Source organism: Lottia gigantea (genome assembly GCF_000327385.1).
Source record: "Lottia gigantea unplaced genomic scaffold LOTGIsca_112, whole genome shotgun sequence".
NCBI lineage: Eukaryota > Metazoa > Mollusca > Gastropoda > Lottiidae > Lottia > Lottia gigantea.
Window position 1 is genome coordinate 324,378 of NW_008707048.1, and position 21,092 is coordinate 345,469.

At 31.3% G+C, this 21,092-nt stretch overlaps 2 protein-coding genes across 2 annotated transcripts; one reads left to right on the top strand and one right to left on the bottom strand.

Annotated features, from left to right (window-relative positions):
* The first annotated feature begins 1,336 nt into the window (after positions 1 to 1,336).
* LOTGIDRAFT_224255 (hypothetical protein) lies at positions 1,337 to 4,077 on the top strand. Its single transcript, XM_009047450.1, has 3 exons — positions 1,337 to 1,925; positions 2,115 to 2,315; positions 3,492 to 4,077. Exons 1-3 carry the CDS (start codon positions 1,421 to 1,423, stop codon positions 3,992 to 3,994), a joined length of 1,209 nt encoding a protein of 402 aa, XP_009045698.1. The 5' UTR covers positions 1,337 to 1,420; the 3' UTR covers positions 3,995 to 4,077.
* On the bottom strand, positions 4,074 to 10,232 carry LOTGIDRAFT_224256 (hypothetical protein; the record flags this gene model as incomplete). Its single annotated transcript, XM_009047451.1, has 14 exons — positions 4,074 to 4,758; positions 5,140 to 5,425; positions 5,592 to 5,671; positions 5,947 to 6,047; positions 6,336 to 6,474; positions 6,721 to 6,805; positions 7,143 to 7,232; positions 7,532 to 7,716; positions 8,007 to 8,083; positions 8,302 to 8,455; positions 8,941 to 9,074; positions 9,342 to 9,401; positions 9,533 to 9,837; positions 10,055 to 10,232. 14 exons carry the CDS (start codon positions 10,230 to 10,232, stop codon positions 4,668 to 4,670), a joined length of 1,965 nt encoding a protein of 654 aa, XP_009045699.1. The 3' UTR covers positions 4,074 to 4,667.
* Between the last annotated feature and the right edge of the window lie 10,860 nt (positions 10,233 to 21,092).

The following is a 21,092-nucleotide window of genomic DNA, read 5'->3' on the forward strand; positions in this document are numbered from 1 at the left end:
TTCTTATATGTGCAATATTGAATCAGTATGAAATAATGAATGAAATATACTCATAATAGTAACTGTTGATTCTATACCATTACTAACATTGTATATTTCTAGTGATATCTACCTAGTTGAAGATGATCTTCTTCATCAGATCTAATATATCTAAGCTAAAAATGGTCATTTCAGCCATTCAGAATTCTTTTCAGAATTAAATCTGACATCAAGTTACACTACAATTAAACAAAATCAATCTTTGGAAACTTTGAAGGTGTTGTTGACCTAACTTCAGTAATATCCGTGATCATTAATAAAGCTAGAAGGGACAAGTTTAATCCGCCACAGTTACAATTGATTTGTTCCTTAACCAGGTGTCAGATTATAATTCTGAATAGTGCTGAATTTAAGCTCAATCAGCTTGTGAAGCAAGTAAAGCGTTCTGTGTGAAAGGTATAATTTTTTGTCAATTTTTGTCTGACAGTGTATTATTGGAATAAAATGAAAAAAAAAAAAAAACCCAAAACATATGAACAGGGTATAAAACTAAGAAAATTCACAGCTTTAATTTATCAAAAAATTTATTAGCTATTTGTGACATTCAAAACATAAATAGTTTATGTTGATTGGATTGAGAAAATAGTACATTATTGCCACTTTTCAGGCTTTGGTTTTTGATGCCTTTATTTGCATAAATATTGTGGACTGCCTAACCTGTATTAGACTATGTTGATTATGTTTGTTTTGTTTTTTGATTATTAGTGTGTGATATATGGGTGATTGTGTTCCATGAAAGTTGTATGCTATTATTAATATTATAATATTAAATGTGATGTCAATGTCCCGAAAAACATTTCAATTAAACTTACTTTAAAAAATTTGTTTGTTATTTCAAATGTTGCTTTCTAAAATATGTGAACTCTCTGCAGTTGGATTCCTGATCGTGCCTGTCTTATAGCTTCAGCAAACTTACAATCTACAAACTTTTATTTGCTTAGACTCGGTCTTCTTGTTTTTTAAGGCAAAGTGCAGTAGGCTTTGCATTATCAGATCCTTTAAATATTATTTGGTTTGATTTGATTGTTACATCTTAGTTAACTGACTGTCCAACTAACAAATTTCAAGAATAAATAGTACCATACCAGACATACATATGCCTACATTTGTGAAATGATAATGAATCGGGATTACATGAGTCACTGCTTGGCAAAATGACAATTTTTTTAAAGGCAGAAAGAGATAAAAACAGGTTTTAAGAATTAATTGCAGTTTGAAGGCAATGTTGATTTTGATTTAATTACCCCCCTTTAACGCACTCTTTTGTGGCTGAAGGTAGAAAAAGACCCACTTCCGACACGTCAAAAATAAACACACAGCTTTCATCATATTTCTTATTTCTATGAATTGCGGTTTTGAATAAGTGTAGAATATACCTAGAATGACTAAAATTGTATTTTTGCATCCCGATCTAGGCATCGGAGGAGCAGAAAGGGCTGTCATTGATGCTGCATTGGCTTTGAAAGGAAAAGGACACTCAGTAGAATTTGTCACTTCTCATCATGATCCCAATCACTGCTTTCCTGAAACAACTGATGGGTCTTTCAAAGTGACTTCTGTTGGTGACTGGCTTCCTCGAAGTATCTTTGGAAAATTTGCTGCCCTATGTGCTTACATTCGTATGATTTATGCTGCCATTTACCTTGTTTTATTTAGTGACATTTCTAAAGATGTGGACTTGTTTTTCTGTGATCAAATATCAGCCTGTATTCCATTTCTCAAGTTGCATTCTAAGGCAAAGATTTTATTTTATTGCCATTTCCCTGACATGCTGTTGACACAAAGGAAAAGTTTCATGAAGAAATTATATCGAGGTCCTATTGACTGGTTTGAAGAAATAACCACTGGAATGGCTGATACTATACTAGTCAACAGTAATTTTACAGGTAAATTCTGGGTGAATTTCTAAAGTATTCACACTGAACCAATATGTATTGGACCACCATTTGCAGGATTTCCAATTTCATCAATCCATGTTGATACCCAATATCTTGATTGTTTTATTATACCACACTACTTTTGATTTATATTTATTGACAAAACACATCTTATATATTTCATGTTTTCTTTTCCAGCTGGTATATTCCATGAAACATTCAAGTCACTATCAAATATAACACCACAAGTTCTATATCCAGTACCAGATTGTGAAATATTTGATAAACCAGTGGACCAACCAACTGATGATCTGATCCCTTCTAATAAATCTCTAATATTTACTTCCATCAATAGATATGAACGCAAGAAAAATCTACCCTTAGCTATTAAAGCATTTGGTAAGTTAGTGTTTTAAATTTTTCTCCTTGACTGTATGAAAATTTGGATCTAACACTCATCTCTGATCATGAACATGAAAATCTAAATGGCCTTGAAATCCACTGATCTACCTAATCTACCAGTTAAATAATTAGGAAACTACATTTAAACATTAAAATACAGACTATATCATACAAAATTGCCGATAAGTACTGTACATTGAGCAGATAAACAGGAAATATAGCAGGTCATTGAATTCATGCTTAATTCAAAATTAAAGATATTCTTAACCTTGCTTTTGTGTGCTCGTTTGATAAGTTGATGTTCAGTTAAGTTTCAACATGAAGCACTACATGTATATGTGAGCCTATGTATGTAAATTATAGTTGTCTTATGGTTGATGACTAGAATATTTAGATGTTATGGATTGCAGTATTTGTGCTGGCTCATCCCTTGTTTTCTTTCTTGGAATTGATTGACAGTTGCTAGTTATTTTTGTCTCCCATAAGCTTATGGTTTTTATTTGCTGAAAGCCGATATAACATATAAATCCCTTGTGTGTTGGATGAATTTTTTTCATTGATCTTGTGTGTAATGTAAAAGTCATTCAATCATTGTGTCAAAAAGATTGGAAATATATTAAGTTTTATAGTTGGTTTTCATCATTATTTATCAACATCACAAGTCAGAAGGATATACACTTGGGTTAGTCTTAGTCCTGCCTTCTCAAATCAGGGTTTTATATAACCCTTACTATTTAATATTATAAATCATATGACTAATCTATTACTTAGTCAGTTGTGAGTGAAGATTATCATCTGTCAGGAAATGAGGTTTCGTAGGTGCCTTCTTATGAGCAACAGCATTCTAGATTGTATACTAGGATTTTGAAGGGTATCTCTTAACCCTTTTCCCCTTATATCAATAATAGTAAGCAAACCATGATGAAGAAGATGTGGAAAACTAGAGTGTTCTTAAGATCTCCATAGAATTTCCTTTCGATAATTCACCTGGTCTGACACATTTCGCAATATTAGCCTAGGAAATGACTTCAAAAACATAATTAAATGGTAGATTCTCTCCTTTTACCTCTACATGGGAGCCTGTTGTCCCTTCACCTTTATCTTTTCTTCATCTTTACCATTTCCCTGATTTTTACAAGCTAGGCTAAATAGAAATTTTCTTTTTCTTTTTAGCTAAAGTAAGAGAAAATCATGCTGATAATAAAGATATCCATTTAATCATGGCTGGTGGATATGATGAAAGAGTGACAGAAAATGTAGAACATTATCAAGAATTAAAACAATTAGTCAAAGATTATCATCTTGATAATGATGTATCTTTTCATCGTTCATTAAGTGATGCCAAAAAACAAACTTTACTCAAATACAGTACTTGTCTTCTTTATACACCTGATAAAGAACATTTTGGAATCGTTCCCATAGAAGCTATGGGTATGCAATGTCCAGTAATAGCTGTCAATAGTGGTGGTCCATTGGAAACCATTGAAGATGGAAAAACAGGATTTTTATGTGAACCCATTCCTGAGAAATTTGCCAAAGCTATGGAATTTTTTGTTAATAATCCAGAAAAATCACAGATATTTGGAAAGTCTGGAAAGGAAAGAGTTTTATCCAAATTTTCTTTCAACCAATTTTCAGGAACTCTGAATGGAATAGTTTCAAATATTATTCATTAATTTCAGTTGCAGATATTAATTCATTGTGTAAGCATCATTGGTCAAGATTTTTTTTGGGAAATAATAAATAATTTTCATTGATAGTTTCAGTTTTTACTTTCTCTTATTGTGGAACAAAGTGAATTGCTAAGTACATAATATGGGAGTCAAAAAGGTCTTGAAAAGATGTAGTTTGTATACAAAAACTTCATAATGAATCACAGTGTAATGCTCCTAACAAACAATTCCAAAATCCATGTCCATGCACGTGCCTAATGAGATTCCTGATGTTCAATATGCAAGTCATATTCTTTAAGCTTTACTCTATCTCAACAGTCACTACAGTATATCATTAACACTATAAAATTCATTTCATTTTTGACTCGTTCTTCATATACCGGTATATAGAAACTATAACAAATATCTATAAAATATCATTCATTTAAAAACTGAATGATCCATTTCATTAAAGTTCAAAAAATATAAAATTTCTTGAACAGTCCTTATTTATAGCAGGTTATTCCACTTATATCAGATCTTACAAAGTTATCTCATATTCAAAAACATTTTCACCTAATGCCATGACAAATTTCCTCGAAAATAACACTCATATAATCCAATTATTCAGAACTAGTATTTTATTAGCACCAATTCTTACAGAAATCTTTTCCTTTAGAGGATTGTAACATATATTTCATCCTATTTTAGTTTTCTTCCACAATGGTCCTGAATCATCTTCTTTCTTTTCTTCATCTGGTTCTTGAAAAACTGGATGTGGTTGATTCCTGAAATAAATTTACAATAATAAAAATCAAATACAAGTAAGAACCGTGGAGTTTTGAATGATTATCATATCTTGTGTATTTCGTTAAATCAAAGTTTTAACTCTCCATTTATACCATGCATGAAGTCTGCAGAATAATTTGAATGCCAAAATATTGAGTTTAGCTTGAAACATTGCTACTTAATGGAGTTTAATGTCTTACTTTTCTGGCCCATGAAATGCCATGGAAGTGCAATTTCCAACTGTCCAGGGATCTTTTACGTGCACAGCCTGTAGCATACAGGGCCTCAGTTTATTGTCCCATCCGAAAGACTAGATGCTTTTTCCATGTCAACACTACTAAATGGAACAAAGTCAGAAAAATGAAATAAGAGTTAGTAACCTTTTATAAGCCGGTGTAATCCAGTAAGGATTTGTTTCTGCCTCTTCAGCATGACGTAATATAGCACCTCTAGGATCATTTTCATGTGGATCAGGTTTCCGTAACACTATAGACTGTACGACATATTGTGAGAGAGTTGCTCCCCTTTCTCTAACTCTTCCACCAGTACCTGGACCACTTACTGGTAGATCTGGTCGTTTACTCTTAGCTGGATCTTTACGTAATCTTTCTTCAACCTTTCTACTTGTAGTAGGTCGTCCTTCTCGAAACATTGGCAATGCATAGGCTAAAAACAATGAGATTGTAATGCTGATTATTTTACAAATTACATACTATAATCAAACTTTCTTTGCAAAACTTGTCACAAGACATATTCAAATTCACTTCAAATTATTAAATTAAGATAAAAAATTGGGATGGCTCTTATAAACCAAATTTAAACTAATACTTACGTGTGATGATTTGTTTTGATGTCATTCCTTGTAATTCTTTCTGTTTTTTCTTCTTTTTAACTGTACATAACATAGCACCCCTAAAACAAAAGATTTATATACAGTTAGGATAGAACTTAAAGGATTTATTTACAGCACAAAAACATGTATATTTTGATTCACTTTTTGCTGTAGGTGACTTAATTTGCTTGGATCTGATGTCAAACTTATTAAATTTATATCCACGTATTAAAATTCCCATTTTAAATTGATTGGATAGGTTTAATATCAATAAACAAAGCTGTTATATGTAAACTGATTTGAGATGATATTGATTAAGTTTTGAAATAAGTTAACAATGATATATATTATATACCTATGAGATTTGGCTGGATCATAATATATTTTAACAATACCATCTCCACTACCAACTACCATCTGATTTAATTTAGGATGCCATAAACATCTTACCACACTCTATAATATAACAAGTACTTGTTATTATTTTAGCTATCTGTATCACTTTTCAGAACTAAAATCCAACTTAAGGTTCCGCCAAAATGTACGATTTAAGTTTAGTCTCGCTTTGATGTCCAAACATCATCAACATTCTCACTTGCAGACAGTACTCAGCCCAAAGAATTGCATCATGAGCAATATCTAAGCAAGCACTCCTTGCCACAAGAGAGAGATATCCTACCACCAAACTGCCAAGCAGACGACAAACTCTGAGCACACTGTACATGCCTTAAAAAGAATACTTACAGAATCTGAGATTTCCATTTCTGTGACTAAATTCAGTGTTTCTTTTTCAAAAAATAACAGTTTGCCTGAGCCTTGATTTTTTTTAACAGAAGTACCAGTAACTATTAATCTGTTGTCTGGACTAAACACACAATCTGTCCTGTAAAATACAGACAAAATGTGAAGACAATTTTTGTAGGATAAGGACAAACTATGTCTATCCTTAAGGTACATCAGTGTTATAGAAAAAGCTTAATCTTTGCAAAGCATCAGTTGAGTTCTTAAAAATTCTCCACTTCCAAAAATAGCAATTGATAATGGATATTACAGGTTAAATGACATCACAAAAATGTCCCTCAAAACTACGAAATGATTCAGTTTGAAGCTTGTAACAGATGTAACTTACATTGGGAAGAAATTGGTTAAGCCATTGACAACATTTAAAGGTTTTTTAAATTTTCTAATATCCCATAATTTTAAGGTATCATCACCTATAACAGTAAAAAAACAGCATGAATGAGTTTTGGACAAAGGTTTGAAAGCTTTTTCATGTGTTTTAGGGCCTCTTTTTGCACAATCTCAATTTTCTGTCGGATGTCTGAGGCTCCTGTTATTATAAAATTGCTTCATGTATATATCATCACTATCTCAAAAGCTACTAATAATGTATTTAAGGGTCATTGCAATAGCTGTGTCATAAAAAGTTTACTTTAAGTTGAACTGCAAGACTCTCTGACCTCTGACAGGAAATTTGAATGGTGAACAAAATTCTCAAAAAGCAAGTGAAACAAAATATCACAAAAATTAACAAATAACAAGACAACCTACCTCCTCTTGAAGCTAATATATTACCATCATATGAAAAGGTTAAACTGCTGGTTTCTGAACCTAATGTATGAGCTTCTCTGTTAACCATAGCTACATTTACCTAAAAAACATTCAACTACATGTACATGTATATATAACATAAACAATCAATGCAGTTTACAATTACCATTGAAAAAAAGATATGAATACTAACAAAAAATTTCAGCTTGACCATCTGAAGACTTACAAATAATATAGTTTTATGATGTGATGAAATTGTTCTTAGTATCACTGTAATTGATAGACATCTCAAAACATGAACTAGAGCTATCTACTGGTAGAATAAACAGTAACTGAATCTTGCCAACTAGAGGTGGATAGCTTTAAAACTGAAAAATTCCTAATATTACTTACTAAAAATGGCTTATTATGATCCCACATTTGTATAGAGCCATCATCACAAGCACAAGCCATATATCTACCATCATTACTAAATACACAAGCTGTAGGTATAGTCTTTCTACCTTGTTTATTTTTTGGTTTCATTATACTTTTATGTTTATGTTTAATATTAATATCCCATAGTCTCATGGTACTGGAAAAAAAAAAGGTCTATGATCAAATTGAAACAAAAATGATCATAAATACACTGGCCAAGGTAACACAATTTAGATTTAACTTTTCATATCAAGGGCATATGATTTATGTTGACTGGTCATGTCAAAAATAGCACTGATATTTTGCTGTGTTTTACACATAGGAGTCCACCTTTAAGATCTTCCATGAGGACGAAATCTCAACATAGATGTCCACTTTTCTTCTTTGGTCCATGATCAAAGTTGTTGGTTCATAAAATTTTCAAGTCAGATTGACCTTTGAACTCACCAATCATTTGAACATGTTATAAATTCTGTTCGTATTTTAGGATTCCAACATCCACTATTTAACATTGCACAATGTCCCTGAAATTATTAAACACCTTTTTGATACAACCTTAAAGAAGTTTGCAAAGTCGAACAAATATATTTCTGCTCATCCAGATCAATGTAGAAACCATAGTAATAGACTTAGTTTGGCTTTAAAAGTATTATATAAGATTGTCTTTTAAACAAACAAAACATTTTACAAATCCTTAAAAGTCTGCAATAAATAGTCTGTAAGAAATGCTCTGTATACTTACAAGTGTACTAGCCATATCTACTATATACTGATCTCCTTTCACACATTCTAACACAGTAAAACCATCTCGATCTAATACCTTAGCTTGTGAATTACCAGCAATAACTAATATAGTATCACCAGTTGTACTGTATTGTAAACTTTTAATCTGATGACTGAAATTCAGATGTTTTATATTATTTTGGAAGGAGTTAGATATGAACTCATAAAAATTAAGTCAAATGTTTTGCTGTTTTTTATTCAACGATTCTTTTCATATCAATAGGTTATAGCAGCAAGTTCAAACATATTCCTAAAAATGTTCCATAGCTAGCAAATTAACTCTGAGATGTTTATGTCTGTTCAGAGTTTAATTATGTAAACAAAATCTGGTTTGGAACAATAATATGTTTGCTAGAACGTTTTGACTTTCAGTTTTGTCATGTATGTCTGGACCTGAAATATGCTTAGCACTGGTACTGATCATTAGAAAAATATTCATGCAAAATGGGTTGTTTAGGATCATGTTCTTGACAATTATTGGTACCAAATATGATGACATATGGCTCTAAAATGTCTGACTGTGATAATTCTAAGACTTCATCTTTAATAGGTAAATCATATCAAAAATGTTTATGGAGCATCTATATAAATAACTCACCTTTCACAGGGCTGTAAGGATCTAAAACTTTGAAATGATGAGTCCATACCAGCAAAATCATATAATCTTACATTATAATCATAGCCACCAGTAACTAGTCTAGCTCCAGCTGGATCTAATGCTAGAGCTGACACCTTCAATAATCATTTACATCAACTTTTACATCATTTTTATCAACTTAGAAATAAGTTAGGTGCTTGCATGTTATTCAAGGTCAAAATGTCTGAGGTTCGCATAACCATAGGTCAAAATAGTATCTTTAGAAAATAATGGGCAACTTGGTGCATCTGTTTTGGCAAAATGCATGACATTTTCAATCTCCATTAGCCTTGTGAAGGAATATTTTTGCACAGTAATTGTGATCAAACTCAAAGAGCAATATGATGAAAAAATTTACTCACTGTTTTTGATCCATGATTTAAAACTATTTCATGACTCGATGGAATCGTATTGAGAAGGTTCTGAAAATACAAAGAAATTAAATAGAAAAAAATTCAATGACCACCACATTCATTTTGACTGGAACACATTTAAGAAGAGGATTCACACATTGCTATTACCAATATTGTCAAAAATATCAGAGGCTACTTACATCTTCATCATCCTTGGTGTCATCATCATCTTCTTCATCATCATCATCATCATTATCTGTGTTCATTTTAGTTGGTATAGGAGGTCCTATCATGTCATCATCACCATGTTCAGTGACAGGCTTTAGATCTACAGATTTAAACCCAGGAGGAAGTGGTGGTCCAATAGAATCACCTTTAGTCTTAGCTTGTTTCTCAACATCTGATGAGTCACTTTCTGAGTTACTGTCAGAGTCACTTTCACTGGAGTCACTACTTTCCTTCTTTTGACTTTTACTTTTTGTTTCTGTGTTTTTGTCAGTGGGATCTTCATCTTGTTCTGAAAGAGACATTATACTTATAATCCAATGTTCAACAACAGACAATATTATTATGATATGAAAAATGCCATGCCATCTTATGACGTATAATTTGTTTTTCGAATATAATACAAAATACATAATGTGATAATGTTAATGATATGTTTCTTATCAAAAGTGGCAGTTACAATACCATACAATAAAACACAGCTTAAATTATCATACCTAAATTATGAGAGGTTCTACCAATAGCTGTTTGTCTTGCTTCTTCAAACATAGCCATGAAATCAAAAGTTCGAGCTTTCTTCTGTGTTCCATCTGTGTGAAGAATAAAATATGTAAACTTACTCAACCGCCGAACTGGATCAGAAGATGTCAGAAATGAATCAAACACAATTTTCATTTAGAAATCTTGTCGTTTTATAATCATGAAGCTTTCAATTATGAATGAGATTAAGATGAATAAATGCCAAGGCCATTGAATCAAACAAATTATGCCACTAGTCTCGTGTTTTAATGCCAATGAATGAATGATGTCGAAGCAACAAATGCAATTTCTCCGGATTTTCTCATGGTAGGGGTGGTAAATAACGAGGACAATTGATGAAAAGGAATCTGATATTGTTTATTATAACCACGGTAAGGTTTGTATCTTCAATAACTGAGTTCAAAAGCAATGATTCTTAAATGAATACCTTTGGATAATTCTGTTTCATTTTTGTCCGCCATTATTGTTTATAACGTAGGCTTAACGTGTATTCCACAATGAAGAGCTTAAAAGGGAGGTAATTTATAAAAAGTTAAGACTACAGATAAGTACTCTGTAGAAATTTATCCATTTATCTGTTTCGTATCTCTTTAACATGTATATTGTGGGTCAAGATTGACAATGAAATACATTTTTAACGAACAGGTCTCGAAAGAGGACTAGGTTCCTCTACTTATCAGATAAAATCTAGGTTCACGACAGATTTCGGTGCTAGATAAATTAAATTATGCATTTTCAATGATAATGAGCACAAAAGTATACATCGCTTCAATATTGACAGGAACTGGGCATAGGTCTAAATGTCTGAGATTTTCAAAGACAAAGTTTATAGAAGGATGAAATCTCAGCTTCTGATTTGGCGTGTCCAGATTCTGAATGACCTGCAACTATGTCCCAGGCCTATAGCCTATGATGATTATCAAACTATGGGCGTATGTTACCGAACATCTCTTTTGCTGGGAAAAGTCGGCGAATACAATCAATTCCGTGTGGCTAAGAATGTTTTTCTTCTGAGTCACAGATGGATTTGATTGAATACAAGTCATGATTTAGGCGTTTAGAGATTGATATCGGGCGATATTTGATTTAAACGTCATTTAACATAATGATTACAATATTAACAAATCTAATTATGTTAGGTGTGATCAGAAACGGTGAAACAGAAATCAAACACTGTACACACCTGTATGATATTCCATATAATATTACTATGGCAACACGACGCTACTATTGAATCAACACTTCCGGACACGCGCTCTTCTACATCTTCAATGATGTCTATGATAAAAACTATTCAAACAGCTTTTCTTCAACATTATATAATGAGCAATTTATTACATGCGCGTGTCAATCTTTGAATAACAGTGATTCTTTTGTCCTAATGAAATATTTAGAAAACATATCGCGTTCGTATTTACCATGTTTTATCAACCAATTTAGATAGGTCATAGACCCTAAACTATAGGCCTTAAGTGCATATTTAAGTTATCTATCTTGATGTGGCCTCGTAAATAATTTATTAAACAATTTCGTATGAATGAAATTTCATTAAAAAAATCTTAAAATTTTCTTTATGAATATTGCCTATATAAGACTAATATACTAAGTAGACTATAAGTATAACGCGCACTATTTAGGCCCTATATAGGTATTACACGAATTTGCATTATTTAAAGGTGTCATCCTAGATAAATGTCTGCCAAACATTTTCCTTCTGAGTATAAAAATCACTTGTAAAATGATGAGTTTTGGAGCTAGACAGTAAAGATTTCCATCAAAGACGTTTTCATGGTTCCTGTCAATTTAGTCTATAAGGCAATAAAATGCTCGAAATCAACTTTTAACTAATTACAACATCAAGTCAAAGCTATAGGCCTACAAACTTCAAGTTAAACCAATTTTAGGAAAAGTTTTTATAATCCAAGGAACCTATTTGGGAAAATCGTTCATTTATAAACATTATTAAAGGGGCAATAATCCAAAAATAAATAAAGATGGCCTTTGATGTCCTATATAGTCCGTATCAGATAATCTCTTTTGTCGAGAGGCGGAAGCACTTTGACATAATCGGATGACTAAAAGACATCAAAGACTAAAGCCTCCAGACAAAAATTCCAGAGTTTTTCATATATGAACTATATTTCGTTCTATAGTATCGCAGATTCTGCAGTTTTCAGCGTTCAGAGCGGAACTGGTGTTTCGAGCGTTCCGAAATAGGTCTACAGATGCAGGGGCCCAAAATCTTTCGAGATCAATGATCCCATTGATGGCACTGGGATTTATTTACCAGCTCTTTTAAACATCTCTCACGTTGAGAGAAATCTGGGTGGCCTTATAAAGGATTTTGTTATGTGCTTATCATAAATTGAAGAATAAGGTAGGGGAAAATTATAAGCAATTTTATGCTGATAATAGTCATATAGTCATGGTTATGTAAATGTATAGTCACTGACGTATATACCAAATCCGTAACTTACAGTTCTTTAAGTTGACAAAGTTGTTTCTTAAAGACGTTAACATGTCACACCGTATTTTGAACTAAAAAAAAAAACTTCAGTTTACATCCTTGAGTCAAAATATTTCCCACAGAAATCGGTCAAAAAAGACTAGTCTTTTTATTTTGATTATACTAATTTGAACTATTCGTTCTTCATAGAAATTTGTTGAATTTATGAAAATTTTGTTGAAAATGTTCCTGTAAATCTGATAAAAGAGTTCCGGCAAAGTTAAAACGGATTTTTTTTTTTGTGGAAAATTTGTCTCATCTATTATCACCATTCATTCATACTTTTTGATTCAATTTGTTCACGTGACTTCTATAACTCCGCCTTAAGCGCGTGACTGGGCGGAGCTCGCCAATTCCATGGTAATATATGCGGAATATCTCGTATGTTTTTATTCATAAATGAAGTTAAGATATTAATTGGATAGAAATTAAAAGAAAAAGAGAGTGTCTTTGTTGAACGTAAGTATGCTTTTTATCATTTTTATTCATATTTTGATAATTTTTTCTTATTTGAGATTTTTGTTGAATAGCCATTAATAATTTTGCAAAATCGGCTTATTTACTTCTTGGAATGCAGTTTCTAATGTTGAAATTATGTTTTTATAATTTGAAAGAAATTCCTTGTTGATATTTCAAATCTGATATATATCATGGAATTTCTTGATCTGTTTTTTTTATTATATCTCAAATTATCTTCAAGAATTCGATGTCGCGTTATGATTCGGTGATACACACTTTTTTTATTGCCGCTCTCAATGTTTTGTATTTTTCACAGCAAAATATTTCTTACTTAAAACAGTGCAAAAATGCTACTTTACATAGAAGGTTAAATTTGTCCAAAATTAGGCCAGGTAGAATTTGTACATTTCTCGTATGAATGAATGAATGATAGATATAAATATTAAATTGTGCCTTTATATTGTATAAATAAGTATCACTTGGTATCTTCTCATTTGACAGATATAAATATTAAATTGTGCCTTTTACAAACATATAAATATATCTTGCCATTTGACAGATATAAATACCTCTTTGTATCTTTTCATTTGACATATATAAATATCAAATTGTGCCTTTATTCTACATATATATATATATAAATAACTTTTTGTATCTTTTCATTCGATATATATAAATATCACTTTGTATCTTGTCATTTGATAGATATAAATATTGAATTGCACCTTTATTCTATAAATATATAAATACTTCTTTGTATCTGTTCATTCGATATATTGAAATATCAATTTGTATCTGTTCATTCGATATATCAAAATATCACTTTGTATCTTTTCATTCGATAAATATAAATATCACTTTGTATCTTGTCATTTGATAGATATAAATATTAAATTGTGCCTTTTACATACATATAAATATCACTTTGTATCTTGCCATTTGATAGATATAAATATTAAATTATGCCTTTTACATACATATAAATATCACTTTGTATCTTGCCATTTGAAAGATATAAATACTTTTTTGTATCTTTTCATTTGACAGATATAAATATTAAATTGTGCCTTCATTCTACATATATATATATATATAAATAACTCTTTGTATCTTGTCATTCGATAGATATAAATATTGAATTGCGCCTTTATTCTATAAATATATAAATACTTCTTTGTATCTGTTTATTCGATATATTAAAATATTACTTTGTATCTTTTCATTTGACAGATATAAATATCAAATTGTGCCTTTATTCTATATAAATATAAATAACTCTTTGTATCTTTTCATTCGATAGATATAAATATCACTTTGTATATCATGTCATTTGAAAGATATGAATATTAAATTGTGCCTTTATTCTATAAATATATAAATACCTCTTTGTATCTGTTCATTCGATATATTAAAATATCACTTTGTATCTTTTTATTCGATAGATATAAATATCACTTTGTATATCTTGTAATTTGATAGATATAAATATCACTTTGTATATCTTGTCATTTGATAGATATAAATATCACTTTGTATATCTTGTCATTTGATAGATATAAATATCACTTTGTATATCTTGTCATTTGATAGATATAAATATCACTTTGTATCTTGTCATTTGATAGATATAAATATCAAATTGTGCCTTTATTCTACATATATATAAATATCACTTTGTGTCTTTTCATTCGATATATATAAATATCACTTTGTATCTGTTCATTCGATATATATAAATAGCAAATTGTGCTAAGTAGTCTAAATATTAAAACCATGACAAGTTTTGCATTTTACGGATGTAGAAGAAGGATTTCTGAATAGTTAAACTATTTACATGACGATCTTAATTGGCTTGTAATGACTTATTTTGAAAGATTTCATGAAGATAATTTTTATTTATCATAACATTTTCTAAGAAAGACGTCATTAAACTGTTTTTAAACTAAACACAGAACATGTGTGAACATTTTTCACAGCACAGCTATTCATCCTATCTATTTCTCTTTTCTCCCAAAATAAAATCCATGGGACACCAACAGAGCCAAAGCAAGCGAGCTAGTAATGAGACTGTATTGATGGGAGAAATGTGTCCAACTGTTTACATCAGAAAACTATAAATTTACATTCGCTTGGAATAATATATCCCAATATCGAAAAATTAGCTTTACAAATTTTTTATCTAAAATATTTAAAACATTTATTGTAGGCTACGACTTTCGATCGATGGGCGCGTCCTTACGATCGCCTTAGGTATCGAAAAAGCTGTCCCGTTTTTAACCTATTAATCTTAACCTATAAGGTCTTGAGTCTGAGCTCAAATTATATGGTTTTTATAAGGCCAGTTCTGTGGTAAATATTCACTCTTCCAGAACACATGATGCCTCACTACGATTGAGTTTGTCAACGCGGCTTCATGAAGGAGACTCCAAACAGTTTATATTTTTTGATATAATTATGTATAGTATTTCATTGATGAAAGTGTATAGGCCTACATTAAATGCCTACAGTACATTTGAAAAATGGAAAAAGGAAAATGCCCAGTGGCTCAACTACACGACTGGTTGAACCAAGTCTACGGGCTCCCAGCTCCTCAAAAAAGAAATGCACAATTTTATTGTAAGTATCATTAGTGGAATAGCATTAACTGCCAACTCAAAATATTTAAATCTTCCATTAACAATCATTAAATTTGGTTACAGAGGGGTCTCAGAAATACAGAGGGGGCTCAGAAATACAGAGGGGGCTCAGAATGCAGGAGAGCATAAGTTAAAAAAAAAAAGGTTTTACAGAGTTCCAGTCGTCACTCATCTAGTTGTGCCACTGAATATGTCTTGCAGTAATATAGGTCTTTATAAAATGATACAGATATACTGTGAAAGTGTAATTATTCTAACAGATATTAAAATGCCAACACGTTATAATGTAAATAGAACTGGTTTGATTAAACGATTATCTTACAATCATCTTAAACTTAATATACATCAAAATATCTACAGGAGTCAAAACTAACTTCACTGTACAAATTCAACCTTTTACACTCAAAAAAATTATTTTAAATGTAAATAATATTCAAAATATGTTCTTCCATAATTGCCCTTTAAACAGTCTAATATATTTTATTTTACATGTAGCATTGAGCTAAGCGATATATACTATGATAGGCTTACAGCAATTAAAATATGCTGCTATAGTGATATATTAATTTTTGAAAGAGTTTAAACTGTATATGAAGACTTGAACGTCAATATGAAAATATATTTATGTTAAACGGATTGGATATCGTTGGTTAAACGGATTGGATATCGTTTATTCTAAGCAACTGAAAGAAGTTAATTTCAGCTCTCAATGTCACATTTCAGAGAAAAAATTCGAAATTTAGATCAAAATTTGATAATTGAATGTGATACTTTTAAAATGTTGAATATTTGAGACGCTTTCTCGACTATGGCTACAACTCATGTGATTGCCACTAATACAAGTTTTATATCCTTTAAAGTTCTCCAAAATGTTTTCGATAATAAATCAATAACAAAAATATTTATATATATAAAAAATATTATCAGTTTGAAACATTGTGGTTTACTAATAAAAACAAATACTTATAGCAATAAGAAAAATACTACTTATATTAATTTATATTACTTAAATACAAGTACATAATGTCAAGAGTATGAAATGGACATAACAAAAAATCATAAATAAAAACTAGACCTCGAATTGCCAAGGAAGCTATTTGAGTATCTTAACAGTGGGTTACGGTGCAATAACGACTGCATTCTAAATTATATAACTGTACCATGTCGATTGTATTCTAAGTTATGATATATGTACATGTATTAAAATAGAAATATAGGTACACTGTTCAGTACCAGTGATATTCTTAGTTATAATACATGTATCAGAAAAGAATTTCACTGTATTGAATGTATTAAATAAGATGTACGCAGTACAAGTTGTATTCTTAGATTTACTAGATACCTGTGTTAATTTAAAAGAAAACGAACTATTTTAAAAGTTATAATACATGTATTACTATTAAACGAGAAGTTCACTGTAAAGTACCGTTTGTATTTTAAGTTATAAAACATGTATAATGAAACTTGTATGAATTTGAAATTTAAATTTAGGTTGTATGGTAGCCTATTGCTTAAGTCGGAAAAAAATTAACCGAACGGTACCGATTGTAAATAGCACTTCATTTCTAATTTATAATCAGGAGTAAGAAATATACCACGTGGTACCGATTGCGTTATAAGTTATAATATTAAGAGTTATGTTATGATTAATTAGAATGTCAAGTATAAGAATTATTAGACAATTAATAATAACTTATCTTCAATATACAGCTTCTCTCATTATGCAATATTCTTAAAAATTGAACAATGGGCTAGATATAGTCTATAGATATAGTAGCAATATTGTTTATAATGATACAGACACGTGCTTTGTTTGACTTTTTACTTAGAAGAGCAATGCTGTAATGATATTTCTACCTTATATCTTGGTTTTTTGGAAGAGTCAAATAAAAGAATCTGAATTGAAATAACTTAATTTCAGTTGTACCCGTACTACTTTTAAGAAGATCGCCCGATTCGCTTGCATTTGAACCTGATCAAACGATGTCGCCCTCGAGGAGTCGATCATATTTACATGCCATAACACTCGGGAAATTTTATACACATAGTTGGCGAGGCTCAAATATCGTGAAGCGATAGTACACTGAACTATAGTTTGTATGGGATTGGTAAAAAAAATGTAGAGGACGGAACAACCCCGATATCAGCAAAATCTTTCAGATGATGAATCAGTTAAGATTATCAAATATATGTCAAGTTTATCCAAATGTACACAATATTTAGATTTTCTGACATTTATAGCATAATTAATTTTAGTTTCACACTTTACTTTTTATAGTTCTAAATCATTAGTTTGGTGAGAATAATAAACCTACGCCACTGATACATGGCACCTGTTCACACCAACATACATGCGCTGAGAAAAAATATCTCGCACCTGCACGTGCAGAGACAGACACACCAAACCACAATGTTGGCTAGCTTATCTGAATGTATCAACACCATCAAAGGGCGTTATCGCAAAATGTAGATATTTCATGACACATAAATTACTTGGTTAGCATCACATTAGATAGAACAACCCATTATATAGCGCGAAACAAATTATACCAATAAACAGTGGCTTCTTTACCGAATATACACTCGAAAACAGTACGTTCAGTGGAAGAGTCTCAAATTGAATAAATTGGATAAAATTGCTCGGATATTGTAAAAGCTCGATATTGTCCCAGGCTTGATATCTGAGCGACAATAGCCTTGGAAAGAATGTAGCTATATCCCATCTTCAAGCTATTGTAAACTTCGTCTTATACCTTGACTACAAAAGCCATAATCTTGTATGGAATGATTTTATTGTATTGCACGCTAGGGAATAAGCCAATCAGAGCTCTATAGAAATATTGTCTATTATTGTGCTATTCTGTAAGATAGACCAGAAGTTATATCAAATTCATTGTGTACATTGTACGCTTCCATGTACCGAAATGGTCGCGGGATTACACCTTTAATTTAATCTATATAAGCCATCTAATTTATCTTTATATATAGTGGGTTCTTCACCCTATAATGTTTTATATAATAATTTGTCAAACACAACTAACTTTAGCTTTCATTCGTTCCAAATTCTCTGATAACTTTAACTATGAGTTATTATCCAATTATTTCAATTAATGTTGAGACCAAAAATTGGCCTGAAGAAAATGAAACTTGGCCTTCGAGAAACGTATTACGATCAAATTATAGTGAACCCTTCGAAAAGATGTATAGGGCTGATAAACCCACTGGAATAGTGATATCGGGTGTGTCTGAGAATACCGTAGATAGTCCATACTTACCCATTCAGCATATTTTAGAGAATTTCCATATGCTCCCATACCCTTTTTATGGCCCAGTCCGCCCGTTTAAAGGATTGTAAAGATTTTTTTAATTTTTAGTGGAAGTGCAGGAACCACAGAGGACTGATTGAACATTGAAATGGTGCAAATTGATTCTATCAGTGTCCCATAAATTTTTGAAAGAAAACCTCTTTACATTCCCTTTAAGGTTCTTATAAGGAGTTGCGAGCTTGTTAATAGACAGATATCTCGATAAACTTTTCTACGGAGTTGAATTTCTCACAGAAAATGAAATTGACAGACATTTTGATATAATTATACAAGTCTATAACAATCCGCCCATCTTTTCATCAATCCAGCCTGGGTGGGGTTGTTTGTTTAAATCTAGATTCAAAATAAAACGCATGTTAACACAAATAATGGTTAAAATGTGGAATGCGAAAAGCATCAAGGGTGCTACTGTTTCCAAATAATTATGCGTCCACGTGCTTCTCGGCACGTCCTTATCAAAATGTTAAAGATAAGAAAAAGAGAAAAATGAAGTTGAGATTATCATAGAAACACTAAAACCTTTTATTTCGTGTAAGAAAAAGTGGAAACCGTCATTTTTTGAAAATAGATAGAATATGATAAAACATGAAATAACATGTTATCGTTCTATATCTCTTTAACTCAAATTTGAGATAATTCTTGCCTTTTCTTATTACTGAGTAATCAGGTTCAGAGAGTCGTGCTAGATGCAAAATTTAACTTTAAACTTAAGCGCACTTGTATATTTTGAAACTTCCATTTGTACCAAACACAATTTACGTAGGAAAAGAATTGTAGGCTAGGTCTTAAACAATCGAAACCAAGTTTCTCTATAAACGGAATTTCAAATTGCCAATGACACAGATCTCAATATTGAAGAACAATTAAAGATGGGTTCCCTTCTTTTTTTCATTTTTGCTAATACTTACATGAATATAAATTAGAGGAGTTCTAATGACTTCGAAAAATACCAGTTTGTCTCACATGCCCATAATTAATTCACAGAAAATTATAGAAGAGAATTACCCGCAGAATTCCAATGAGTGACCGATCAAGAAAGGTCAAAAAATCTCTTTTGGTTTATCCAGACTGTATACATACATGGACATTTATGATTGGTTAAAACTCTTTATTATATGCAATAAGAACATAATGATATGAGTAAGAATATACGATAATTCATAAGAAGCACCATTTAATCAAATAGTTTGCTTAATTTGACACTACAAAATAAGGAAATCCATCTTTAAGGCTGCGTTTAGGAATAACAAAGGGAGATAATCGTCGTACTCGTTATTTTGCCTCCTAAAATGGAAACAATTTATTTCTACTTTGCATGACAAACTGGATACAACGACTTGCGAACATGACGATCTTTCCTCATAGTACCGGACGACCCAGCTGTAAATGGCAAGGGCGAGGCTGTCGATACCTAGGTGGGAACCTAAGTTGTAATTGTTGCAAAAATATAGACGTTTCTCCCCCTTTGTCGTTTAGAATGTTCTGTTCCTAGAACACAGGAGCTAAATAAATAAATTGTTAAACTGGAATTTGTTTACATTAAGATGTTACCACCTTTCATCGTTTATAAGTTTTATCAATATACAATATAAACATTGTTTTGTTGGTAATATTCTTGCTTTGTAATCTGACAAATCAACTTCTTTTAAATACTTGTAAACGCATTCATGCCTAGCTATATAGTTGATATTGCTCCAATGAAATATGCGATAAATGGTTTGTAATGGCAATTTAGAGGATCTCCAAGGATGATCCCCTTACTTTGCTATTCTTTTATTTCACATAACAGCGAAGTGAAGGATGAACAATAGGATGATTATCATAATTTTGTACAATAACATTGATATGCAAAGGTTGCACGCGCATGGCCTTGCAGACGTGAAATAAAAACACTCGTTAGTTTTCATGGTTCGCGCTCTACGGCCTAAGTCGTTTGTCAAACGTTAATGGAATGATCGTTTTCTTGTGCTTCGGTTCAAAAGTCACTTGATCTTGAGATGAGGCACACGTGCAGACATGTTGAAAATGTCGTCTGTTAATTGCTAATGTCGTCTGCTTTGGATCATGA